Raw genomic sequence first — 27263 nt, 5'->3', positions numbered from 1 at the left:
ATGTATAATTTTTTTCACCCCAAAAATATTCAACGAAATTCTGGAAGAATATTTTATTCGAGAATGACTATTTCAAAATGTAAGTTTTTGCATCCCAAAATAGCTATTATAGAAACTTATCCTATTCTGGAATAGTCGACAATACGTCCTTCTTTTCATCAAACTCGAACTTATACTATTATAGGATTGAGGGTATTTTTAACCATTGAAATTTGTTGGGAGGTGTAAGATGTAGGATACAAATGCTCTTATTGATCCATTCAAATGTGACTTTCTAGTTTGGTTAAAAAAGGTTTCGGGTTGGGTTGAATCCATTTTCACCTATACAATATTGTCCTATCCTTTGAAAAAAAAAAAATCTTGTCTTGACATATGACACCACCCTAGCTTGTTACTCTACGACTCAGAGTCTAAATCTGCATTATATTGAAGGACTCGGTTAACAGTTCCCAGGGACTTGACAATGGAATCGCACCTTCTAGTGGGACCCATCTCCGCCGCACGCTATGGTTGCGCCGCCAATTCCAGCCACTTTCACTCCGCCGCATCCTCCACCTGGGCCAACTCTCCTCGCCGGCGGTCTCCACTCGTCATGGCCTCCTCGTCGTCTGCCGCCGTCAACGGCGGCCAGAACTACTACGCCGTTCTCGGTGTCGCCCGCACTGCCACCACCGTCCAAATCAAACGCGCTTATCGCCTCCTCGCCCGCAAGGTATTCTTGGATTTCCTACGAACACGTGTTTGATGCTTCGTTCTGAGTCTGCGTTGTAATATGCTACTAGCTGTGATGATTCCCGATTTGATATGAAAACCTAAGAATTAAGATATGTGAACTTATTTGAATTTTGATTGTTTGTTTTTCGTTGGCATTTCGGTATTTTGTAATTGTTGCAAATTATATAACAGTTTCTGTAATTATTTTTGTTGTGCTGGTGGATTGGATGTATAAGATAGAAATGGAAATGGATTGAATAAGCCCACAATTTGGTACCCCATTACTATCTTCTCTCCCGAGTAGTCCCCAAAATAATAAAACTATACAAGTAGTCTGTTCAATATTGAATATCGCTGTTAGTTCCTAAGTTGATATATCTTACTAACGTTCAGGGACCAATTTGAAGGGTTTTTCAATAGTTGGGGGACTTACTTAGCATGATTTTTAATACTCGGGAGATTACTTGTACAGTTTATTTAGAGACCATTAAGGAGATAGGGTAATAGTTTAAGGATGAAATTGTTGTTTTTTTTAAAAGGAATTTTTGGTTTGTTTGAAATGGATTTCTTAGGGCATAATCACTGTCAGTGATGAGAGCATGAAAGGAGTGAATCTCAACCGTATAATTGAAATGAATGGTTGAGATTAAATTAATTAAAACAATCTTGACAATCAATATATATTAACATAATCAAGGTTTATTCCTCTCATCTCCCACGCTGGGAGGTACCGGTTAGAAGAATAGATTGTATGCTTTTTAGTCCTATGAAGAGGGGGAGAAGGAGGGCCAAGAAGGGCATTGGAGGAAGCTATGCTGTTAATTGTGTTGCTATCATGGCAAATAGTGAATACTGGTCACAAATTTGAAGTGACATGGCACAAAAGGGAGTAATGTTGCAGGTTTGCTGTCCTGGGAAAAGCAGTTACAATTTACCCTTTTTTTTTTTACCGTTTTCCCTCCTTTTTTTTGTCTTTTCAGCACCCTTTTTAGTTTTATTAGGTTAGCCCCTAGACCTCTCTTATCCCATGTGAAGTTTGAACATGTTCACTCTTCAACTCCCTTGGACATCTTGTATTTTCTTCTCAGTTCTTTTCACTGCTCTCAATCTCTAAGGCCTCTCTTTGTTTTTCACTGCTACTCTCTCTCTCTTTTCACTATTCCATTGGTTCACCGTTGCACTCCTCATTTCACCATGGCATCATCTCAACCACCAACTCAACAACCAATTCCCTAGGTGATGCAATTGGGGTTGCTGATCCAGCTAGATTCAGTAGACAGCATACTAGACTCGCTACAGTTGCTCCTGTTGAAGAGGAGGAGAAGGAAGAACATATCTTTGATGACGAGAAACAAGACACGGGGAAGACATTGGAATTTGAGATAGTGATTCTATTTAAGGAATCACTTGTAATAGACACCGGGCAGCATACTTTGATTACTATTCTTTGATAGTATTGGATTTGAATGTTAGTGACAATGACAATCGATTTTGATTGTTAATTATGACGCCTTTAGTTGTGTATTTTTTCTATTTGGAGTATTTATGCATGGTATAAATTATGTATATTGTTTTCTAAACTTCATAATAGCTGCCATCCTGCATTTTGCTATTCCACTTTTGTGGTTTTGGGGTCGGCCACTACATGCCACTATACCGGATTGACTGGTGGTTAAGAGGGATCTCATGGTAAATAACGTTATTGAAACTTTGGTTTTTAATTGAGCTGAATGGCGTTGTGTGATCAACATAGTCATATAGCCAACCTCACCTAGTTGGATAAGTTTTTTTTTTTTTTTTTTTTTTTGTATCTGAGTATCTCTCACACCCTCACTAGATATGTTCCTAGTTGGTAGACACTGAGAATTATCATTTTAGCAAATGCATCTGTGGAGTTTTGTTAAACTGTAATGATAGTGTAGCAGACACTTAATTCTTCTGGAAAATTTGAATTTGTAAATGCTACTATAGAAATGATGCTATATTTGGTATCTGACTCTTTAAATGTCACTTTCTCATTTCATCTTGTCTGTAATTTTGCTGTGAATGCAGTATCATCCTGATGTTAGCAAGGATCCACACGCTGCTGAATTATTCAAGAGCATCCATCATGCATATGAAGTGAGTACTGTTATTCAAGTTTTCTTATAGAAATAGTTGCCTCTTAACAGGAATTTAATTTCATTTTTCTGGGGAAAGGAAAAGTTTTACATTTTTTAATAGGGATCCTACTATTACACTTTGTAGTTCTACTGGTTCCCCAACAATGTTCTTTGGTATAGACTAAATAAACAGAACAGAATGTAACTAATTGACATTCAATTAATGGTTTTCGAAAATGTAGCTAAGGTTAAAAGACAAACTAATATTGCTATGCTTTCTCTTTCAGTTTTCAAATTGAAAATAAAACTACTACATAGTGCAGACTGCAGACAGCTTTTTCCTCCAACAAATGTATTACAATTATGTTGTTTTGAATTTTGAAGCATTTTATGAAGTTCCCAGAATTTCTTCTGTAATATGAGGTTTGCTTTTTTGTGCTCTGTAGCACGTGTACTTTTGGAAATCCAATGATGGTATCTGATTTCTTTATATCTTCAAACAGGTCCTATCTAATGAAGCAACGAGAGTTCAGTATGATCAAGAACTTCAATTTGGTCACAAGCCTTACAGGGAAAAATGGAGTTACAGCACTGAATTTGAAGATCAGGCAAGATTCTATAGGTGGGACCGCATGAGGAAAAAAATGGATAGGGAAAGATACTGGGAGAATTACAATGTCAATGAGGACTACTACACCAGTGAAACAGATGAGGAAGAAGATGAAGTAGTAGATTTAGATGAAGAGAGGGGTTCTTTTGTTGAAGTGCTTAGATCAGCATTCATGTCATTATTTTTGCTTCAGACGCTTGGATCCCGTTTCTCACTCACATTCAGCAGTCTGATGGCATTGTTTGATAAGAAATTAGACACCGGCTATAAAATGGGCTATGTAATAGCATGGATTTTGGGTGGGAGGGGTGGCATATTGCTAACACTATGCTTGTCATTTGCAAGTTGGGTTTGCGGGAAAACCAGTAGTAGTGTTGTCGCACTAGTTGTGGTGGCCTTGTGGGTTGGCTCATACCTTGCAAGGTATGCACCACTTCCCCAAGGTGCTCTATTAGCTCTTCTCTACATGTCCATTAAGCTACAGTCTGACCTAATATAAAGACATTCTCGCATTGCAACTAGCATTTCTCTGAATCTGTAGTTCTGACTATATTCTTTTTATGGTGTTTGTACATTATAATATACTCTGGTAAATGTAAATAACTGTTATTTTTTTATTATAACTAAAGTACATAAACGGTTGATGACTTGTAATATGCAAATTTCAATCCTGTCCCTGATTGTGTGCTAAGGGAGAGAAAAAGTATTGAGAATGATACACAGGGCTTTGGAAAATGAACACTGAAATTTGTTTGCAAAATTATTAGAAAATTCTACAATTTCCCCGTTTACCTATCAAGTATAAGCAGAAAGAAAAGGCAAGAATTTACAGGTTTCTTCACACCGGGGGTGTAACTAAAATATTGAATTAAAAGTTTTTGCAACAATCAAGATTGGGGTTTGGGAAGTTCCAACTTCTAAGAGCTCTTTACTTAGATGCCTTGACTCCTAGACTTCAAATTCCTCCATACATACCTCCCGCTGGCCATGTCAACGAATACCCAGAATTCATTCTGAATCATCTGAAACCAAAGCAACAATCCAAGTCAGGATTAAAAGAAAATCAAGAATGATGGTGAATTGTATAAAGAATATGGAACTGAGGGCACCTTGATGAAATTGAAATGATCCTTGTTAGAGGAGGCTCTGTTTTCTGTGTCTTGGCTGGTCACATCAATCTCCGGAGAGGAACTCACGGTGGTCCAGGCAATATAGGCGGCCAACATAGTGGAGAAAAAGATCAGGATGAACCTGAGAGGACACATGTCTTGCTAGGCAACAAAAAGAACTGGATTTGCAGAGATAGGAAGTCAGAAAGCCAGAGAGAATATTGAGGACAACACGAGCAGCAGGTAAAGAATTGTTTGTGCTTTGAGTATGTGGAGGTTGAGTTGTTAATATATGACAATCCTCTCTGTATCACGTAAGCAATTTTTTCACGTAAGTACTGTTTTTAGTATTCTTCTTTAATTAAAATTCATGTTTCACTATCTGTATCAATTTTATTTTAAAGATTAGAAAGATTAAACTCTAATTTAATTGAAAAACAACACTAACATTACTTTATAATACTGTTATTAAATTTTCTCTATTCTTAAGTTTTATATACAAATATATGGTTATTAAACAGTTTCTTAAAAAAAATATAAACAGTTAAAATTAGCTGTACTCCGCGTTCACGTTCTCTCAGGGAGCGGTAGAGAGAAGAAGAATTATCTATTTATTAATGCTAGAGAGAAGAATTATTATATACTCCAAAAAACTCCGTGTTCATGCAGTGATCTCAGTCAAATATGTGGAGGTTTGTTTTAAATTCTTAAGAAAAAATATAAATCAATTATGTAAGATATGCCAGTGTTATAAATTTCTTTAGTAATAATTTTGGGGAGTATATGCATGATATATTCCTGTTATACCAACCTTGCAAATCGACAAGAAGTTCATGTCCGTTACACTGTCCCCAAGTCCCAAACTCCTTCAATATCACCTCCTTCTTGTGAACACCAACAAGCACACCAGCCTCCTTAGCGAGCCCCGTAACCCTCCCCGACGCCGTCACCACCAGCTCTGTACCGAGCGCCGTATCCGCGCCGAGAAACGTCTTCGCGACCGCCTCCCCCCGAACGTGTTGAACACGCGCCACGTGGCGGGGTGCACGTCCTCGGCGTAGAACCTAGAACTTCGGCAGCACGGAGCGGAACACGAGCTCGACGTCTTTTAGTTTAAGCCCCGTGAAGGTTATGAAGATTAGGGTTTTGATAGCTAGGGTTTCGGAGAGGACGAGGTACGTGAAGTAGACGCTGCCGGCTTCGAGGGCGACGAGGAAGTAGTAGGGGAAGGCACTCCGGGAGACAAGGAGGGTGCCATCAAGGTCCGAGGCGATGGTCTGGTTGGAGCGGTCTTGGGTGCTACATTTGGTGATTGGGTCGAAACGAGGAGGCTCCTCCCATGACCATGACAGCTGAGAGAGAGGGTAGGGTTGTGGAGTGGTGGTGAAGTGTATGTTGGATGGATTGGAAATGTTATGAAGACAGAGGGAGAGAGGATGTGAGGGGGTTTTAATAGGGAGAGAAGATATGTAATTAGTATATAATAAAAGATTCAATGTATAAATGAAATAATTCTTCATTTTTTGTCTCTGAAGAACGATATTAATATAGTATGATATGGGTGATGAATAGATAATTTTTTCTATTAAACATGATGTGATTAGGTAGTAGATCCTCATGTTTGTTTGTATGAAAAATTAGATGTACCTTAAGAAAAATTCGTCAATTAATAATAGATCTTAAACTTCTGATAATTAGATTAATTGTTAACACTCGGCTAGAAGTACTCTTGATTTACGTTAAAAAAATCATTAAAAAATGAAAAAAATTATATATACAATTTCTTAATGTTTTAGTTTTGTTTTTTTTAATTAAAATTAGAGTTTTATATTGGTAATTTATGATAAACTTTGATGTTTGTTGCACGAATTATAGAAATAAAATGCTAATTTTGATGAAAAAATACACTAAAATATTTATAGTTATGCATCTAAGTTATATATTTTTCAAAATGTAATTCTTAAAAATTTCATGAAAGAGAAAAAAAAGTGATAGTATTTTTTTTTTTGAAAAATATATAAGACCATGTCAGACTCATTTTTATAAACGAGGAGAAATATTATTAAAAAGTGAACATTATTATCTTTTTCTTATAAATTATTTTCATACTCCAAAACAAACACAATCTATATATTTTCGAGACACAGGACCTCGGAGTGTTGTTGTTATTATTATTATTAGCCTCTTGCGGATCTTTTTCATCGGATTTTCCTGTAGATCCACTGTTTTTTTTATATAAAAACCAATTTTTAAATTTTATTTTCACTTTATGCTTGGTATCAACTCACTCATTAGGTTTGTATTGATTTCCTCGAAAAAAAGTTTATATTGATTGCATGTATATACTTTTTTTACATTTCATAACTGGTATGATACTTGAGTTTTAATATTGGTTATTAAGAATTTTTAACATCGATTATTAATCAATATTAAAATTACTAACGTTAATTTATCAACATAATATCGATTGTTTAAAAACATACGTTATTGTTAATAACAACATCGATTTTCCTAAAAATCAATGTTGATAAGAAGAAAACAACATCAATTGTTCAAAAAATTGATATTATTTTTTTATTAACAACATCAATTTTCCACAAATTGATATTGTTTTATGAATTATTTTTAAATATTGTATTTGTTTTTCTAATTATCAATTTATAGTAATTAATTCATATCACAACTTATCGTTCAAAAGTTGTATAAAAATGCATAAAATCAGTCATACACCAAAAGTTATAAACAAAGTATATCAATATATCATGCACCAAAGGTAGTTATAAACAATCCTAAACAAAATAACAAATTATAAATAGAAATTTACAAATTGATAATATATTAGAGTAGTAATGTACTTTAATTACAAATAAAGCCTGAATAAAACAAAGTTAGAATTTGCATCAGGAAACTCAAATATAATTTGAGCTCCAGGAAGCAAATTTTGGGTTCGTGCGAAAAGTCCTTCATCCATTTTCAATTTTTCTATCTTCCTATAATGATTATAAATTATTCTACACTCTATCCCTTCCAAGTTCAGATGAACGATTCTTGCAGCTTACATAAATGAGTACATGATACTCGACACGTCCTGAAATGCAAAAGAAATTCATATTAGATAACTATATGATATTAGAATTTGACATATAGAGAGGAGTGCTTAATTACTCACCAAATTGCTGCAAGTCATTTTGTACTTAGTGAGGAGGACTTTAAAAGGGATCGAGTTAGGAACTTGGTGGTACAACGAGTGTCATTTAGGGAAAGTTTTTGATTCAAAGCTGTTTTTGAAGATTGTGAGGAGAAAAACACTTTGTCCATTGTGGGACAAGGTGACCTGATGATTTTCAGTGAGCCCATAGAAATCTCTAAATTCTGTCCATCCAGCAAGTAGAGTTGGACTTACAAAATCTTGGTTATATGTGACAAAGTGCATGTTGCCGCTAGAGTGTAGAAGACGCCGCGTAGGATCTAGTTCATCCTTTTATCGTATAGCAAATGACCTATTCATTTCACCGTAAGACTACATTTAACAAACAAATTAATATAAGCAAAAGTACTGTTATATATCAAATCATGTTTATTTTAAATAGTCTTGAAATAATTTCTAACCTGATCAATAACATGAACAATGTTGAACATTTCATTTGATTCTTTGTTAATCTTCACCATTATGTTTGTCATTTCCTTCCAGTTTTGTTGATGTTCATCCATGCTTTCTAAACTCCATTTACAATATAAGCATGACACTAATATGCATGATACATTTGACATACCAATATGATATTCCTATTTTGGAGGCCTATTAACAAGCCTAAAGTCCCATTAACAAGCACATACACACAGAACCATGCAAACTAGAAACAAAACTATGCAACTAAAACCTATTTTCTAGCATTGTGTACATGAAGCTGCTGTCATATACATGACCTAGAAGGCCACAACTATATACAACAGGATGCATTACCATAGCTTTAAAACACATAATTTAACTTTCATGGTAATAACCACAAAATCAAGCAAAAAAAATAATACAAACAACAACATTATCGTAGCTTATGAACATAAGCCTCATTAGAGAATCACAATAGCAACAACATTAACATTTACACCATTATCAAGTTTAGAGAGCACATTTTCATACATAAAGCAAAGGCATTGCAATGCTGTCACCACGTCACCCACATTTCATCTTCTTGAAACCAAATAGGGCTTATTTTTCGCGAGATATGAAGAAGACGAAACACAACTAAGGTGGTGACGATAGAACATTGGAACACGAGGAAGAGGAGGCAGGAGGAGTTACCTGCTCACAAAGCAAACGTGACAGAGAGATGAAGAGGCACGAGGAGGCAAGTGGAGGCGAACAGGAAATAGGAGGTAGTTTGGTGAGGATGCGAATAGACAAGAATGCAAGGAAAAGTTAACATCAGTTTTACCTAAGACTCATTGAGGTAATTCATATATTTTAAATGAGGTTTTAACATCGATTTTTACTAAAACCCGATGTTAACTAAGTGATGTTAACGTTCAGTAGGAGTGCATAATATCCTTTGTTTAATTTTCAATCTTGTTCTCTTTGGTATATGAAACCTCTCTTTACATTTCTAAGCTTGACAAAGTGAGTTATATTTCATACAACCTTTTAATACGTAGTTGAACTAAACCAGAACTAGTGATGTTCATGACCTTTGTTATTTCATCCTTGGAAAATCTACTTTGGACCTACACGGTGAGTTATTAGTGGATCCCTAGCATGGAAAACTAGAATGCAGTATTTTTGGCATAATTTGAGATCAACACCCCATAATGACAGACTAAAAAGAAAATATCAAACTTGGTTAAGAAGGACTAGTTTAGTAGAAATTACTTGGACCTTTAGAAATAATAACAACAACAACATAGTGTGACAACATCAACAACAGTCAAGTGTGATTAGGGGCTTCAAATTGAAGATAAAAAAAATGGAATTTTCATAATGTTATGTGTTTATTTATTTTGGTGCCATGCAATATTGGATAGTTTGTTTTGGACATGGACTTTTCAGTAGAAAATGTGATTTTTCTTGCATTAGTTTCCTGAAAATTTGATGGTTTGTCATGAGTTAAAGTTGAATATTGGAAGAGAATATTGACAAATTATTTTTGGTAATTATTAGAAAATGCAAAGGAAGTATTAAATGAGTATTTCTTTTAAAAAGTCGTTTATACAAGGCATTTTACCAATATATTTTTAATATTTTTATTTATTTTTACGATGAGTGCAAAAAATAATTAAGAATAATTGATTAAATATATCAATATAATTAAAATAATTAATGATTAATATTATCTTAATTTTTAATACAAGAAAACAAATAAGAACATTTTTTTAAAATTTAATGTTACATTAATCAATTTTTTAAAAGGAGAGAGTATGTCAAATAAAATAGAAGAAAAAACATGTTTTTGTTGGAATTTATTGCTCAATGACGTGGATAGCATTTCAAGTGAACAATCAGTTATTCAATCGTATCATGCTATATGCTACTGCACCGTTGTTTACTCTGGAACATGTGTTTGAGATTGGCATTGACATTCAATTGGAATCATGTTTATTTAATTTGGGTACAAATCATACAAACAAGTTTCATTAGGATCTAATGTTTTACTGTTTAGTAGGTATCATATGTTGTAGGATGGATTTAAGCTACTGTATTATTTTGCTTTTACTTGGTAATCAAGCCAATCCGCTAACACCAATTTTCTCACATCACATCACTCATACACAGGATACTTGATCAATACTTCTGTCTTTATATATAAGATTTTTTTTAAAAAAAATGTTTTCCTAAAATAAATTATTTGTTTTTTATAAGACACCTTTTAAATTGTTTTTTACTAATTTTTTTAATTATTTTACAATATTAAATATTATGAATTTAAAAATAAATATATTTTTTATTTTTTTACCCATAAAAATTAAACATAATATAATATAAAAATGTTTATAATATTTATATACATTATTTAATCAACTGAGCTTTAATATATATTTTTTTACTATAAATATTGGAAAAAAGACTAACACACTACTTAATTATAATTAAGATAAAAGTAATTCATCGAAAATAAAAAGATAATGAGTTGAGTTTCAATTAATCATTTTAAAGATACTTTTAAAAAATATATATAAACAACTAACAAATTTAATATTATTAACTAAATTAACAAATTTTATTAAATGAATTAGTTAAAATAATATTATATTTAGGAACAGAGGTATTGTTTCTATTCAGCGTAAGAAAAAAAAAGTATTTTTGGGCATTTAAAAAGAAAGAAAAAAAGTATATTGTATAATGTGAGATAAATTATTCTAGGAGTGTGTGCTTAATTAGCTGATTACAGTTCAGTTGCGAGTGAATCTTGTGACCGCTGAGAAGGCATAATTACTCAAGACTTGGAGATTCACTATGATTTTGGGAATCCAATGCAAAAGCCAAAGACATGGCGGTGTTAGGGTTTGCGGAATGAAAGAATGGAGAAAAAAAGAGGCCAAGGTTGACAATCTCAGAAACGTGGATTTTAATGAGGAAAAACCTAAATAAGATCTAAGTGAGTAATATAATGACCCACTATCTTATACTACAAAATAGAGTCCTCAACTTGAAGAGGGGAAATGTGTATGTTGTCTATCAAAGTTCACTTGGAGTGTAAAAGGTCTTATTTGCATGCGTTTTTCAAAGATAGTGGGTCATTATATTACTCATAAAATGATGTGTAATAAATGACAACCTCATAAAATGATGTAAGTTGTATTTATATAAGAGCCTAAAATAGGTTGGATTCCTTTATAAGGGGCCAAGGCTTGTAAAGCACAAGATTCCCCTATTTTGGTGTAGCAACAATGATTTGAGCTGAAGTGTGATCCTCTATTCGTGAACTTATCTTAGAAGTCTTAGTCCTTGGTGTTAACCCTGGTTGACACCGCATTTGGGTCAAGGAGGCCCATACAGATTCTGTCTTCAGCCCAGTCAGGAATACTTTTAAAGATTAAGTATTTGATTGCCAGTGTTTTGAGGGTATGTTCATAAATTTTTAACTTTATCATATATTACCATTAATCCATTATTGAATCCATCTGTCTCTGGACTATAAAGTAAAAATAAAGTACAACGAGTTAATAATATACAAAGAAAGGTTTCCCATTCTTCAATTTGATTCATTTTTCTTAAACATGATCTATCAAGATACAATTACAATATCTCAACGTGAAAGTTGGTTTTCTAATAACAGATATAAGAAAAATTAATGTCGAGTGTCTAATACATTAAGTACAATATACAGAAAAACAAAACGCTAGCCTTCTTGTACCGTTTTAGTTATGATTCTTCTGACACGTATGATTCTTCCATTCTAGACATCTCTAATGGCCCCCTTTTCTAGTTGAATGTACAGAACCATAGAGTAAGCACTGAAGTGATCTTAGTAGATAGAGTTTACGGTGATGTCAATATACACCTTAGAGGTATGCAAAACTGAGTAAGAGTTAGAGATGTTAAACAGTAGTTCATTTACTTTGTTTAAACTAAATGAACTAGTGTTTAATTGTTTAATTATCACATAATATAAGACTTAAACCATTAGTAAGAGATATTAATATAAGACCTGCTCTTATTATGCATAAACCAATCAGTTTCTTTACCATAACAGGCAGATTTTGCGGAGCTAATAATAATAAAATGTGTCACATGCTAAGTGGTTCTACAAAACATATGCCACTGTACAACTTCATGCATGTATTGTGTCCGACATTTTTATTTGAACCATACTACTAACATTATCTCTTCAACGTTATAAATAGGTGAGTAAAAATCATTGAAATTATGTTAGGTGAGGATTTGTGCGCTTTTCATTGTAGCTTCAGTCCTTCAATGTAGCCTGATTCTTAAATTTCTGAAATGGTAATTCTAATTGTAACCATTATGGGTTATGCAATGGTGGAAATATTAAATTTCCTTGATCCAATGGCCATAGCAGTTCCCTGAAAAGGTTAATCTCATATGATTATGTTCTCTTTGAATTATGACTAACAACACCAGTTCTTGCAAGACATTTGACCCACCTCATGACTTTTATGAGATACCCCTATGGAAATTTAGAACAACCTTGCAAGGGGCACCTTTAGAAGTAACTATTTAATAAATCCCACGGTACATGTAATTAATTGAAATTCAAAAATATCAAACTTTTACTAAAATCGTTAGTACCATATCAATGAGACATTAATGAGCAAGACGAGTGCATTCCTGTTTAAAAGATTAGTGGCTTTAATAATACATGTTTTGCTTTCCTATGAAGCAACACTGAGAGAATTACCTTTTCAGTAAATAAAAAATAAAAAAAATCAGAATTCAGTCCTTTCCAATATATGAAAGAACAGAATGGGTCCAAATCATTAACTTCCAATTTGAGATGAAAAACAAACAAGGGAGATTTTCTCATATCTCAATTCTCAACCTAACAGATGCCTGTGCTTAATACTATTCTCTATGATCTTTGATTGCGTAGTACTATTATTATCTTTTGTAGATGAAATTAATTACTGAGTTTAATAACCACAAGATAATTAAATGATGCACAGTCAGAAAATCCACTGTCATCATTCAAGAAGAAACCAAACATGTTTACGTTGAACTTTGGAAATTGAGGTTTCAAAAGTTCACATTTTTATTAGCATCATTGAAAAACAAATTTTCTTTATGCTGCAAATGTGCAGCATTTTGTCCTCCTCATAAAAAAATTCAATCTACTTGAATGATCTATGATGATTCTCCTGAAATCAGCAAAAATTGTGATTACATGTTTCAATGAATGATTTCTATATTTTTTTTTTCAGATATGAACTCAGAAGTTAAACCTGGCCCAGGCTTTTTCCTAAACAGCTCATGTAGTGCCGGCCCGAGAATGTAAGTTATAACTTCTCCTTTTAACCAACCAATATCCAAATCCTCCAACAAGAAGTAGAACAATGAGTCCATCAACCCCTCCAGCCACAATCAACACCCATCTTTTAACATTATGCCTCTCATGGCTTTTAACAGTTCCCTTTGGGACCTTAACCATGTAACTAAATCCTGTGCCTTTTTCTACCTGTTTGAGACCCAGCACTAGTCTGTAAAGGTAACATTCTGCCTCATCTGTGCTTGCATTCCCAAAATACAAAGCAGCAGCACATTTACAGTCCTGTAAGCACAAACTCTCACATGTTTTTTTGCTAATATTTACCACCCTAGTAACATTTTTAAGCACACTACTTATATTATCTATTTCTAGCATTTCCGCCTCTTTACCATTGCAAAACCCTCCTGTGATTCCTCCACTGCAATCAGCACCACCTTTGTTTTCATTTGCCAAAAGCTGAATACATGAACAAGAATTGGAGAATGTGCATATCCCATAAGGCCTACAAGAAATTGGAAGATCACATGTGCTGTTAAGAGCTTGAAAAGAGGCCTCAAACTTTCCTTTCTCGGGTGAATAGTGATAAAGGCCAAGGTTTCCTGTTTCATTATTCAGTGCTAGAAATCTAAGTGGATGAATCCCCTCCGATGGAATTTGTGCTATTTTCTTGTATTTGACATCAAACAACAACAACCCTCTTGAACTCAGCTTAATATATGTAATACTTCTGTTCATGGTAGGCTGAAAACCCCAGTAAGAATACCTCAACTTACCATAGTTCAAGTACAATGCAACCTTCTTGTCCTCGATTTCAAAAGAGAAGTAGAACAAACTTGAGTTGCTTTGGGAAGACGTCAAGCGAGTTGCCACATCAAGTTGCTGACCCCTAAGTATATGCATTGACAGTAGAAAGGATTTTTACACTATTATTATTCAATCACAAAATACCATCTTTAGTAAATTTGTTGACTTTTATATTAACGACATTCCTGATTGGTAATACATAGAAATTGAACTCAAAGAATATTAAGTCACTGGTCTATTTATTTATTTATTTATTGTCAGAACTATGTGAATTGATAATTATGCAAAGACCATTTTCCAATTACTACATCTATTCATAGCAAAGGTAACACTCAAATAACACTATTGGAATGTAAAGTGTCAGTTTTTACCTTCACACCTTGTCCAGAAGTCCCAGTCTTCCATCCCACTCTTTCTTTTGGACCTTTCAGCCTTAAATCTCCATCCATGGTAAGTTCTAGCAAGCATTTCTCAGTTATGTAAAACCTGGAGTAATGGCCAGAATCCCACACCTTCACATCCCCAAGGAAAACTTCCAATGAGCATGAGTATTTCCCATTGATGGCCTCAATGCTCAATGCCACTCTGAAATTTGGTGCAGTCTGATTGGTCTCCACAAGAAAAGCCCTCCCTTTAAAATTCACTTCATACTCCACAGGAACTGCCACCATGAGTTGGTAGCCAGCACCAACACCAGACTCAGAAAAGCCATAATTGAACAAGAGAACAAGGAGGAGGAAAAGGAAAGGGAAAAGCCTCATGAGTGGCAGCAACAATAACAACATCAAGTTTTGGTTTTTCACTTTTGGAAATAGTTTTTGATTGTTTTGGGAGGTGGGTTTCGAGTGTAGTGGTGCGTTGAGGCCAGAATTGATGAAAACAAGTGAAGGAAAATATGGTAAGCATGATCACAGAAACTCTGCAAGACCCACCTCACACCTCCCACTCCCAAAAAGGATTTGAGCTTTCATATTGCTCCTTGCCTTAAAGAATTAGTACAAATGAATCCACCATGTGGTGTGGGGTTGCTGATTACAAAAAATTGTTGGTTATCTATTCTATTCTCTTCGACAAATTGTTCTCCACCTTTGGAGTTGGAGTGCATGTTCAGACGTTTGATCCACACAAGGGTTTTGCTTCTTAACATTCTTACCAAATAATAGAAAAACTTGGTGGGAACCCCAATATACCAATGACACAAACAAGTCAACTAGCTAGCTAGCTCAAAGTAAAAATGAGAAATGAGATTCTTAATAGTGTAAATCCAAACAAACACGCAGAACCATACGTGGTAGACTTTCACTACAGGAGTCAAAGTAAAAATGTCAACTTTTATTGAAAAAATCAAATTGTGTTTGCTTCACCAACGATCCTAAACTACTAAAGCAAAGTTGCAAAACTAAGGAATTATTCTAACAACACTTTAGCATATGACAAAAGCAATTCATGTAACAGAGTTGTGAATAAGCAGAAATCAGAATGATCATACAACCACAACCAGCACCACACCAGAGAAGTAAGAAAAGAGATAATATTTAGTTTGTTGTATGTTACAGATGAATGAAACTAGTAACGGTACTTGGTGGAGTAATCTTTGGGAGCGATGACGAGACCACGTCCCTTCCTGGCTCCACGGTAGACGGTCTCAACAATGTCGATGAACTCCTGCTTGTCCTTGAGAGCCCAGTTGATCTTGTTGTTGTTACCGGTTCCCAGATCAATCATGATGTGCTTGTTCCTGAAGAAGAACATCACCGTGGAAGGGTCGTAGAGCTCGTACATGGTGTTGAAATCCGGCACCTCCGTTATGTCAACCAGGTATATCACCGCAAAGTTCTTTATCGTCTCCGCCACCGACGCCAACACCTCGTCCATCTGCATGCAGGTTTCGTCCCAGTCGTGCCCGAAACGGATCACGACCAGACGCTCCTCTTCTGCCAGGATTGCTTGATCAACCGCCCATCCAGAGTGCAAGTGAGGCAACAGGTACGACATCTTCTTCTTCTTCCTCGATCAACCCTAATTTCGCGTAGCTTTGCTCCCACTCAACAACACAAACAATTATTTATTTTGATTTAGGTACCTTCTGGTTTGGGCTTCACCGGGCCCAATTATCACTACCAGGCCCATCAAAAGTCAGCATGTGGTGCTTCGGCCTCACCACGATCCAACACAGAAATGTTCTCTTCCACCACGTGTAAAACCACTTCTCATCCATGGCCACCCCAATCCTCCATAACCTCAACACCACCATCTCCCTCTGCCGTCATCGTCGACGGCACGGCGGAGGCCCAGCTCATGGAAGCAGCGACCTTGTGGTGGACCCTCAGCGGAGAGTAAACATTTCTTTTGACTTGCCATTGGATGTCTCAGGTTGCAATCTAAATCTTTTAATGGAATGAGGCACTAAGAAATTCTCAAGGGTTTCAGGAATTGGAGGCTGAGGAGTTCTTGGATGACAAATTGCCAATTAGGGGGAGTGGAAACATCTTGCATCAGTTTTATATAAGAAAAACAAAATATGAAAAGAGAGGTGCACTAAGCAGTTAGAGGGAGTGGATATAACAATAGCCTAGTATCTATTCGTGACCAGTTGGCCCAAGTGCAATATCATTTAAATGTAAATGGATATTATATAGTATGTTTTTTTTTATATTGAAAATGTGACTAAAATATTATAATACATTGTTTTGAACACATTTTTTATTGTTGATTTTTTTAATTATAATTTTCCGCGAGTCTCACTTCTTATTAATAATTTCCGTGTGTCAAAAATAATGTATTAGAGAAGGTAATGTGAGAGAAAATATTATTTTCAAATTCAAATCTATTTAATCTTTAAATTTAGATAAATTAAATTCTATTTTTACATCAATTCAATTCATTAGAAAATATAATAAAATAAGTTTAATTTATATATATATATATATATAATATAATATAAAACCAATTACAGCAGTGGAGTTTGTGACATGGCGAAGTTGTTGCAACGTTTCTTCCAGAGATGCTCTTCTTTTCTCCCTAGAAGCAGCCATAAATGCTTCTTGTGGTTCTTATCACTTTTGTCTACTTGATTTGATTTTGATTTTCTCTCTCTGTGGCAAATTGACATCAATGAGTTATATTTAGAAACTAATTCCTAAAATGGGTCTGTTTTGAAACATTTTCTGAAAGACTTTTGTAAGCGTTTCGCCGAGAGAATGACGAAACACATATTTCAACACTAGGGTCTGCGAAACAGCTTGTGATTTCGCCAGCACAGTCAGCAAAATCAACCACATGCTGTATTTAGCCAACATGGATGGCGAAACCACCATGTGCATGTGCAGCCATCAAATCGCCTTGTATTTAGCCATCATGGATGGCGAAACCAGCATGTAGGGCGAGGTCCATGCTTCAGCTCCAAATGATGCAGAGTAGAGAAGAGCAATAGAGCAAAGCAATAAGGTGCAGACCAAGGGAGCTGAGGATGTCATTATTTGGTCACAGGTGTGGTTAAATGTTTTATGCATAAAGAAAAGGTCAAAAAAAAAAAACAGTGAAAACATCATGATTTGAAAAGGTATAAGGGGGTAGGAGAAAAATATTTAACCCCGTGATAAGAAAAATATTTATTGAATATAAACTTTAAACTTAGGCAGAATAAATTATTTCAAGTTGCCAAAGTAAAGAAAATATCACATCTTCACAATATAAGTATAACTTTGGTTTCAAATGGGCTATATTATATGCCAGATACTTAACCATACTATCCAGGTCTGTATAATGCTTTTATATACGATAAGAACAGAATTATATTTTTTATTTGGTACACAAAAACATACATTTTTATATAAATAAATTGTTATAAAAATTTTAATAATATATGAAAAGCAAAAAAACGGGTATCAATAGTTTTAGCATAAAGATACATAGATTCCAAAATGATGGAGTGAGGAAGACGAGTGGGACGAACATGGGAAAGCATTAAGGGAGGGGCAAACGAATTTTGGGGTGGTCAATGACTAGTGCCCTGCCCACCAAATGAAGAATGGTTGACTTGACTCGAGCATCACTTTTTTTGGGGGGGCAAACGTTTACAAAAACAGACAGAAAATGTTTCAAAATGGACCCATTTTGGGAATTACTTTTTAAATATAACCCGCTGACGTCAATTTGCGGAAATTCAATTTGAAACGTTCACTAGAACTTCTTTTTCCGATTTTCCCCCCTCTCTCACTCACTCTCACTCTGATTCCTGGCCGTTGCGAAGTACTTGAGAGCGACACGACAACATATTTGTGTGCCAACCACACAACACAAACACTTTCCCATAGCTTCTTGTCGTTTTCCTTCAACCTCTGTTTTCTACTTCGTGTTGTTTTATCGCATGCTTCAAATTCTAGTGAGCAAGGACGATTGAGACTGTGTTACTGTGTTTGCTTTGTTTTGGTTTTGCTTTTTGGTTCCGTTTGTTTGGTGATGGAAATGGAAGCCGCTGACATGGTCGAAACGACGACGAATCAATCCGAATGGGATTCGGAGAAGAAGTGTTTGAGAACAGAGATTGATACTTCAGCGCCTTTTGAATCGGTGAAGGAAGCTGTTACAATTTTGGGGTGGATATTGGAAACCCCTTCACAGTAAGATTCGTGTGTGGCTTCTGATTCTGAGGTACAGACTATATATATATATATATATATATATATATATATATATATATATATATATATATATATATGTATGTATGTATGTATATATGTATCTAATTGGGTTTTGGCATTGTTGCTTAACAGCACCCTGTCAAGGTTTTAGATTGCATTTTGGGTTATTCCTTGACATTGCAGGAAATTATGAACAAATGCAGCCATAATTATGGTTGTTGTCGTCTTAGAGATTCTAAAAACCTTGATTTTGCAGCCAATTGTGGTCGTTCCTTGATATTGTAGGTCATTGTGGACAAATGCAGCCACAATTGTGGTAGTTGTGGTGGCAGAGACTCCCAAATTTGCAGCTGAAATCGTGGTTGCAGACTGTTTTTTAAACCTGGTTCAATGTTTAAAAAAAGATTTAGAGACTTTTTAATAGTTTAACAAATGATCTGCAGCCACAGTTGTGGCATGATGGCAAGGATTTTGGGCTCTCTAACCATAAATGTGGCCACATTAGTTGCATTTGTTCATTTGTCTGCTATTTTCTGCAATATCAAGGATCATGAAGAAACCATGACTTAATCATAATATAATACCTTTGGACTTTTGGTTTTGGTGAAAATGAGGGGAGGAACTGGAAAAATAAGCCCCCTGTTTTTGAATGAAAGACAAAAATTTGAGTGGACTGGGGAGGGATTTGGGGTCTCTTATTTTCCCTTCCCTTCCCTCTAAACCTCTGAACCAAACAAGGATTTTTTCATCAAAATCCCTCTCCTCCCTCCATCTCCATTTTCCTCCAAACAAACAGTGTTTTGAAGTTACGTATCTGTTCAGTATTAGTGATAATTGCACCCAATGAACTATAGTTTTAAGTCATTCATAAATGGAGAATGTTGTCTAGGAAAAAGATAAAAATGTCATGTTATTTCTTGAGTGCAATTACTTTTCTCAATTATCAAACTGACATGAAACACTTGGTGTTTTAAGGACAAAACTTAAATGCAGTTCCTTAGGGTAGGTGACTAGGTGCCTTTGGTATTATTCTCCAATTAGAATTGGAGTTTCACCTCGGTAACCTATGTTAATCTTTAAAGCAGCATACCTTTATTTCGCTGATTTCTGAAGGGAAAACTTCACTTTTGACTGGAAAACAACAAAAGCACCTAATGAACTGTATCTGCATTTTGTCCTTGGCATAATACCTTATATTGTGTGTGAATATTCGTTTTGAATTAAACTTCTTTTTTCAAGTATTTGGTTGAGCTAAATTGTGAACTTTGTCCCCATCCCCTTGTTTTGTTAGCAGCACCATGCAGAAGAGCTTGGCGCTGAAAAACTGGAGGAGCAGGCTATGCTATTGGAGAAAGAACTTATCTTGAAAGAAAGGGAAACTCTTGATGTATTGAAAGAATTGGAAAGTACCAAAAGGCTTGTTGAAGATTTGAAATCAAAGATATAGAAGGAAGAGTCTGAAGCAAATTTGAATCTTCAGATGGGAAAATGTGATAAAAAATCAGTTGTTGATGAGAATGAAGAAAAGGAAAACCAAGTGAATCAATTGAATGTTCTTCAACCTTCCGGGGAAGGTTTTATCCCCTACCCCTCATCTACTCCTGGGTTGATACTAATGAAATTGAAGCAGGCCAAATTGAATTTAACTAAAACTACTAATGACCTTGCTGACGTCTTAACTTCTGTTGAATCGCTTGATAAGAGGTTAGAGAAGGAAAGAATCTCACTTGAGAAAACACGTGAGAGGTTAGCTCAAAATACTTAAAAGATATCTTCTCTTGAGGAAGAGCTAAACCAAACCAGGTTAAGGCTGCAAATAGAAAAAGATGCTGAAATTAAAGGTGCTCCAGATGACCCTTCAGATATTACAAGAGAGCTCCAACGATTGAGTTCTGAGGCAGAGAATTTCAAAAGAATGGGAGAATCTGCAAAATCAGAAGTTTTGAGAACAATGTCTGAGATTGAACAGACAAAAACGATGATAAGAATTGCTGAGATCAGATTGGTTGTAGACAGAAAAATGAAAGAAGCTGCTAGAGCTACCGAAGCTTTTGCCCTTGCAGAAATTAATGTTCTATCTAATCATGACAGTTCACCAGGAAATCAGGTTACTCTTTCATTTGAAGAGTATACTGCTCTGACGGGCAAAGCTCGAGATGCAGAGGAACAATCTAAGAAGAGAGTTGCAAGTTCTATGCTTGAAGTTGACGAAACAAGTTTGTCGAACATGGACATTTTGAAAAGGGTAGAAGAAGCTACAGAAGAAGTTAAAACTAGCAAGAAGGCCCTTGAAGAAGCTCTAGAAGGGGGTAGAAGCTGCGAATAGAGACAAAGTAGCAGTTGCAGAGGCTTTAAGGAATTGGCGGTCTGAGGGTCAAAAAAGGCGTTCTTCTATACACAACTCTACCAAGTTCAAAAATTGTTGTTTGTCTCATCATTGGAGAGATCCTCGATTACTTGATGTGAATGGATTGCATCTGGTAAATGATGAAGCAAAGCCAATAAAGCCAACCCTATCAATAGGACAAATACTTAGCAGGAAGCTGCTTCAACCACAAGAATTTGAAGCCGGAGAAGGAATCTCGATGAAACAGAATGTGCCACTGGGTCAGATGCTTGACAAACAGAACAATGATCGACCAGTTGACAGACAAGTTGAGAAAGAAACCGGCCATAAGCTGTTTTCTACCAAGAGAAAGAAATTTGGATTTGCATGATTCTCACATATTTTGTCAAAACAGAAGAAGAAGCCAACCCTGAATTTGAGGTGATAAATTGTTGGAACAATTTGCTCAATCTTCTAAGTCAGTCCTTGTCTCATTGTCTTATTGTGCTTGGTTGAATATCTTGTTTTTTTAACAGTGTTTATTTAGCTTTCGGTCCCTGCTTGTATATTAACTAGTTATTAGGTATGCACTTCCATTTGCTTACTATGCTTGTTGTAGAGAATAAAGATGATTCATATGAATTCTTAACCTCTTGCATGATGTGTTATAATTACTCAAACGTTTTTACTACTAGGCTGGCTCTAGTGAGTTTATTTGCTTAATAATGTTTTTACTCTGTTTGTATTTATACACAGTTCTATACAAAGCTAGAGTAAGTGTAATGTCTTTATGACGTTGCCATTATCTGTTTACGATTGATACTTGTGCATTATGCATCATTCTCATAATAACGTGAAGCAGTTGATTTAAAACGAAATGAAAAGACGATGACATGCCTAGTGTTACAATAATACTGAGATTTTTCACCCAAACTATATTGAGTGTAAAAAACATAATTAATACGATAAAAAAATAAAAAAAATCTTCTTAAAAGAGTATATAGTTAACAAATAAATTGAAAAAAGCATGTTGAATAAGTTTTAACAAAGGTATATTGCATCAAACAAAGTGGACAATCTTGTACTGAAAAAAAATCATATATGACAATAATGAATCTTTTATAAAATAATAAAAAAGATTTTGACACATTTTTTTTCATCCAAACTAGAGATATTTTAGATAATTCCTCTTTAATTATTTTTAATTTTCATTTATTTAATAAACTATATTAATTATTGTGGCATTGACCAAAAGTTGTTGATACTGAATTTTTTAACTAAGGTCTAAAATTTGATCTTGACTTTTGCATGGAGTTGCAATATTGGGGGACTATCCATGACTTTTAACAATTTTTTTAATATAATATCGTAATTATTATTATTATTTAGTAGGTTAATTATCTATATAATGCTACTTAAATGTTTTTTTACTTTATAACAAAACATTCTACTATTTTATAATTTTTATTGTATATATAATTATATTTTTTAGATAAAATATTTGAGTATCATTTATTTTTTTAGATACTGAATCTTTTATAATTTATTTTAGATAAAATAAGTGGAATACACAAGAAAAATGCTGGATACACCAAAGAATTTCTAAGCTGCAGTTTCGGAAGCATAAAAGGTCATCAAATTAATGTTTACTTTCATTCCTCTTACACTTTATTTTTGAGGTGAAACTCAAATGTGTGGAATCCCAACATTTTTGGATAACTTTCACTGATGCTTTCAGACCATCTAAATAGAACAGGAGACACTTACATTTTTTCCTCTAATCCAAACATGGATGAGCAAGTGGAACCATTATCCAAATGTTAAATTGTATAAAAGCTGTTATTTAATTATATATTTTAAAAGTCATATATCTAGAGTAATTACAAATGTATTGATAGTATACTAATTTTTAATAACAATGTGTAAACTATTTTTTTTAATATATTTTGACCAGTAGTATTAAAATAATTATATATATATATATTTTAATTTTAGTAATTATATGATCAACTTCTTTTCATATTTTTTTATTTCCGTGCTAAAATATGTTTAAACTTATGCCGTAAAAGTACATAAATTTGTTCTCTCTTCTCTGTATAGTATAAAACAAATTACTGCCTTTTAAGCTTTTTGATAATATGTTATATTAATTCCATCCAGCGTTTTTTCATGCGTTTCCTATGGATTTTTTCATCGACATTGCCGATCTTTTAGCGAAAATAATTGAAAAACTAGTTAGAAACTCAAAATTTAGTTGATAACTAAAAAAATGAAATTATTAAATTAAAAATATTTGATAAAACTTAATGTCAAAATAACTAAAAAATTAAAAATAATAATAAAAATAATACATTATTTGTTTTAAAAAAATAGCAAAGAAAATAAATAAATATGTCAAGGATAAAAGGGAAAAAATATAAAAAATTAGAAGTATGCGTTTTAAAAAATATTAAACATTTTAAGAAACGTTAAAAATTATTAAAAAAAATGTTTACTTACCAAATCATCAATAAGTTTTTCAATTATTAAACAAATTAAAAACTTATTAAAACAGCTTATAGTCATCATATTGAATGGTTCTTTATTTGTTTCGAATTAGGGAATTACCTTAGTTTGCATATTAACGTATCAGGCAAGATCGTATGAATTTTCTATTTTCCAAAAAGATAGAGTAGGCGTTTTTGCTGAGTGACCTTCTTCTTCTTCCTCCAAATCGTATACACATTAATCCCGCTCTCTACTGCTTCTGCGTTTTGAGATTCGAAAAATGGAGGAGGAAAGTTCCAATTGCATCGACAACGAGAGGGATCTCATCCGCAACATCTGCATCCTAGCGCACGTCGACCACGGCAAGACCACCCTCGCCGACCACCTCATCGCCGCCGCGGGCGGCGGCGTCGTCCACCCAAAGCTCGCCGGCCGCGTCCGCTTCATGGACTACCTGGACGAGGAGCAGCGCCGCGCCATCACGATGAAGAGCTCCTCCATCCTCCTCCGCTATGCCGGCCGCTACGCGGTGAACCTCATCGACTCCCCCGGCCACATCGACTTCTGCAGCGAGGTCTCCACCGCCGCCCGACTCAGCGACGGCGCCCTCCTCCTCGTCGACGCCGTCGAAGGCGTCCACATCCAGACCCACGCCGTCCTCCGCCAGTGCTGGATCGAGCGCCTCACCCCCTGCCTCGTCCTCAACAAACTCGACCGCTTAATCACCGAGCTCAAACTTACCCCCTCTGAGGCCTACACGCGCCTCTTACGAATCGTTCACGAGGTCAACGGAATAGTCAGCGCTTATAAATCCGAAAAGTATCTCACCGACGTGGATTCCCTCCTCGCCGGAACCGGCAACGGCACCACCACCGGCGAGACCCTCGAGGACTACGATGATAACGAGGATGTTTTTCAGCCGCAGAAAGGTAATGTTATATTCGCATGCGCTTTAGATGGTTGGGGATTTGGGATTCGTGAGTTTGCGGAGATTTATGCTTCTAAGCTTGGGGCGAGTGTGAATGCCTTGCTGAGGGCGTTGTGGGGACAGAGGTATTATAACCCTAAGACGAAGATGATTGTTGGGAAGAAAGGGGTTGGGGGGAATAAGAAGCCTATGTTTGTTCAGTTTGTGTTGGAGCCCTTGTGGCAGGTGTATCAGGGGGCCTTGGAAGGGGATAAGGGGCTGGTGGAGAAGGTTATTAGGACCTTTAGTTTGTCGGTGCCGCAGCGGGAGCTGCAGAACAAGGATGTCAAGGTTGTGCTGCAGGCGGTTATGAGCCGCTGGCTTCCGCTTTCGGAGGCGGTTTTGTCCATGGTGGTTAGGTGTTTGCCGGACCCGGTGACGGCGCAGGCATTTAGGATATCCAGGTTGATTCCCAAGAAGGAGGTTATTGGGGATGTGGAGGGGGTTGAGGGTTTGGTGGAGGAGGCGGAGTTGGCGAGGAATTCGGTGGAGGAGTGTGATTGTCGGGACGAGGCTCCTTGTGTGGCTTTTGTGTCCAAGATGTTTGCTGTTCCGGTTAAGATGCTGCCTGGACACAGGGTGGAGGTTGGCAATGGTTATGGTGATGAAGGAGAGAGTGAGTCGGATGAGTGTTTTTTGGCGTTTGCTAGGATTTTTAGTGGGGTTTTGCATGCTGGGCAGAGAATTTTTGTGCTTTCTGCATTGTATGATCCGGTGAAAGGGGAGTCGATGCAGAAGCATATTCAGGAGGCTGAGTTGAAATCCCTGTATTTGATGATGGGGCAAGGGTTGAAAGTAGTGACATCTGCCAGGGCTGGGAATATTGTTGCCATTGCAGGCCTTGGGCAGCATATATTGAAGAGTGCTACTCTTTCTTCTACTAAGAACTGTTGGCCTTTTTCGAGTATGGCATTCCAAGTTGCTCCAACTTTGAGAGTTGCAATTGAGCCGTCTGATCCTGCTGATGTGGGTGCATTGCTCAAAGGCTTGAGGCTTTTGAATCGAGCAGATCCGTTTGTTGAGGTCACCGTGTCTGGAAGGGGAGAGCATGTTCTTGCTGCTGCTGGGGAAGTTCATCTTGAGAGATGCATAAAGGATTTAAAGGAGAGGTTTGCCAAGGTAAGCTTGGAGGTCTCTCCGCCTCTCGTGTCCTACAAAGAAACCATTGAGGGAGACGTATTGAACGTGATGGAAAATTTGAAAGTTCTTAGCAGGAGATCATCAGATTATGTTGAAAAAACAACACCCAATGGAAGATGTGTTGTTCGGGTGCAGGTGATGAAACTTCTACCTTCTTTGACGAAGGTGCTCGATGAAAGCTCTGATTTACTTGGAGATATTATTGGAGTAAAGTCGGGGCAAAGACCGAGTATTCTTGAAAACGATAACCCAGTTGAAGTGCTAAAAAAACGCATATTGGATGCAGTGGAGGGTGATATTTTGAGCAGGAATGAAAATGACAAGGACCATGCTGAGAAATGTAAATTGAAGTGGCTAAAGATTTTGAGGAGGATATGGGCACTTGGACCAAGGCAAATTGGTCCGAACCTTCTCTTTACTCCTGATATTAAAGCACAAAGCACCAATAGCTCTGTCTTAATACGTGGTTCTCCTCGCATATCAGAAAGGTTGGGCTTTGTGGCCGATTCTAGTATCAATGACTCAGTTGATGAGACGTCTTCAAATGCAAACTCAGCTTTATACATGGATGCCGAGCACCTTGAGAGTAGTGTTATATCTGGTTTCCAATTGGCCACTTCAGCTGGACCCTTGTGTGATGAACCTATGTGGGGTTTGGCATTTGTCGTTGAGGCACGGTTATCTCCATTTCCAGGACAGCATGATGAATCTGAAACGCACCAACAATCGGAGCAGTACGGCATATTTGCAGGGCAGGTAATTGCAACTGTCAAAGATGCTTGTAGAGCAGCTGTGGTTCAGAATAAACCACGGCTGGTGGAAGCAATGTATTTTTGTGAATTGAATACACCTACTGAATATTTGGGTCCCATGTATGCTGTACTTTCCCGAAGACGGGCCCGAGTATTGAAGGAAGAGATGCAAGAAGGTTCCCCTTTCTTCACTGTGCATGCGTATCTTCCTGTTTCTGAGAGCTTTGGTTTTGCGGATGAGCTTAGAAGGTGGACTTCTGGTGCCGCAAGTGCACTTCTTGTCCTTAGCCACTGGGAAGCACTTCCTGAGGATCCTTTCTTTGTACCTAAAACGGAAGAGGAAATTGAAGAGTTTGGAGATGGTTCTAGTGTTCTTCCAAATACGGCAAGAAAATTGATTAATGCAGTCAGACGGCGTAAGGGCCTTCCTGTGGAGGAAAAGGTAGTGCAGCATGGAACAAAGCAGAGGACACTGGCTCGTAAAGTCTGATACTTTTCATTCCTTAGCTGTGAAGAGAACATGTAGTTGTTGAATGTGTTTGTAGGTCATACTTCATTTATTGTACCATTAGGAACAATTTTTCAGCATGAGTTTATTTTTATATAGCTTCACCAAAGTTTGAAATTATATTTTGAGTAATCTATATTGTCTCATTTCAATCTGTGTATG

At 36.0% G+C, this 27263-nt stretch overlaps 3 protein-coding genes and 2 pseudogenes across 4 annotated transcripts; 3 read left to right on the top strand and 2 right to left on the bottom strand.

Moving 5' to 3' along the window:
- The first annotated feature begins 295 nt into the window (after positions 1-295).
- On the top strand, positions 296-4080 carry LOC114398165 (dnaJ-like protein MG002 homolog). Its single transcript, XM_028360324.1, has 3 exons — positions 296-712; positions 2767-2835; positions 3320-4080. Exons 1-3 carry the CDS (start codon positions 464-466, stop codon positions 3923-3925), a joined length of 924 nt encoding a protein of 307 aa, XP_028216125.1. The 5' UTR covers positions 296-463; the 3' UTR covers positions 3926-4080.
- Positions 4081-12615: 8535 nt separating this feature from the next.
- LOC114400709 (PAN domain-containing protein At5g03700-like) lies at positions 12616-15457 on the bottom strand. The gene is given in 2 exon segments (XM_028363305.1): positions 12616-14425; positions 14620-15457. Coding segments are annotated over 2 exon segments (1413 nt in total). The 5' UTR covers positions 15064-15457; the 3' UTR covers positions 12616-13456.
- A 132-nt stretch (positions 15458-15589) lies between these two features.
- Positions 15590-16338, bottom strand: LOC114400708 (thioredoxin-like protein YLS8). The gene has a single exon (XM_028363303.1). It carries the CDS (start codon positions 16271-16273, stop codon positions 15845-15847), a length of 429 nt encoding a protein of 142 aa, XP_028219104.1. The 5' UTR covers positions 16274-16338; the 3' UTR covers positions 15590-15844.
- A 1893-nt stretch (positions 16339-18231) lies between these two features.
- Positions 18232-21889, top strand: LOC114398801 (annotated as a pseudogene).
- Positions 21890-23849: 1960 nt separating this feature from the next.
- LOC114400854 lies at positions 23850-27253 on the top strand (annotated as a pseudogene). The gene has a single exon (XR_003664023.1). The product of XR_003664023.1 is annotated as an elongation factor-like GTPase 1 pseudogene (transcript).
- Positions 27254-27263: the final 10 nt, after the last annotated feature.

Source organism: Glycine soja, chromosome 19 (assembly GCF_004193775.1).
Source record: "Glycine soja cultivar W05 chromosome 19, ASM419377v2, whole genome shotgun sequence".
In the NCBI taxonomy this organism is placed as follows: domain Eukaryota; kingdom Viridiplantae; phylum Streptophyta; class Magnoliopsida; order Fabales; family Fabaceae; genus Glycine; species Glycine soja.
Note: the sequence above shows the minus strand (reverse complement) of the source record. Positions and strands in the feature narration are given on the sequence as shown.

Bases quoted from the DNA above. Each gene is read 5' to 3' on its own strand.
- LOC114398165 (XM_028360324.1), top strand. From the start codon at position 464: ATGGAATCGCACCTTCTAGTGGGACCCATCTCCGCCGCACGCTATGGT. The intron at 713-2,766 runs GTATTCTTGGAT...CTGTGAATGCAG, and splicing joins ATCGCCTCCTCGCCCGCAAG to TATCATCCTGATGTTAGCAA. The intron at 2,836-3,319 runs GTGAGTACTGTT...ATCTTCAAACAG, and splicing joins GCATCCATCATGCATATGAA to GTCCTATCTAATGAAGCAAC.
- LOC114400708 (XM_028363303.1), bottom strand. From the start codon at position 16,273: ATGTCGTACCTGTTGCCTCACTTGCACTCTGGATGGGCGGTTGATCAA.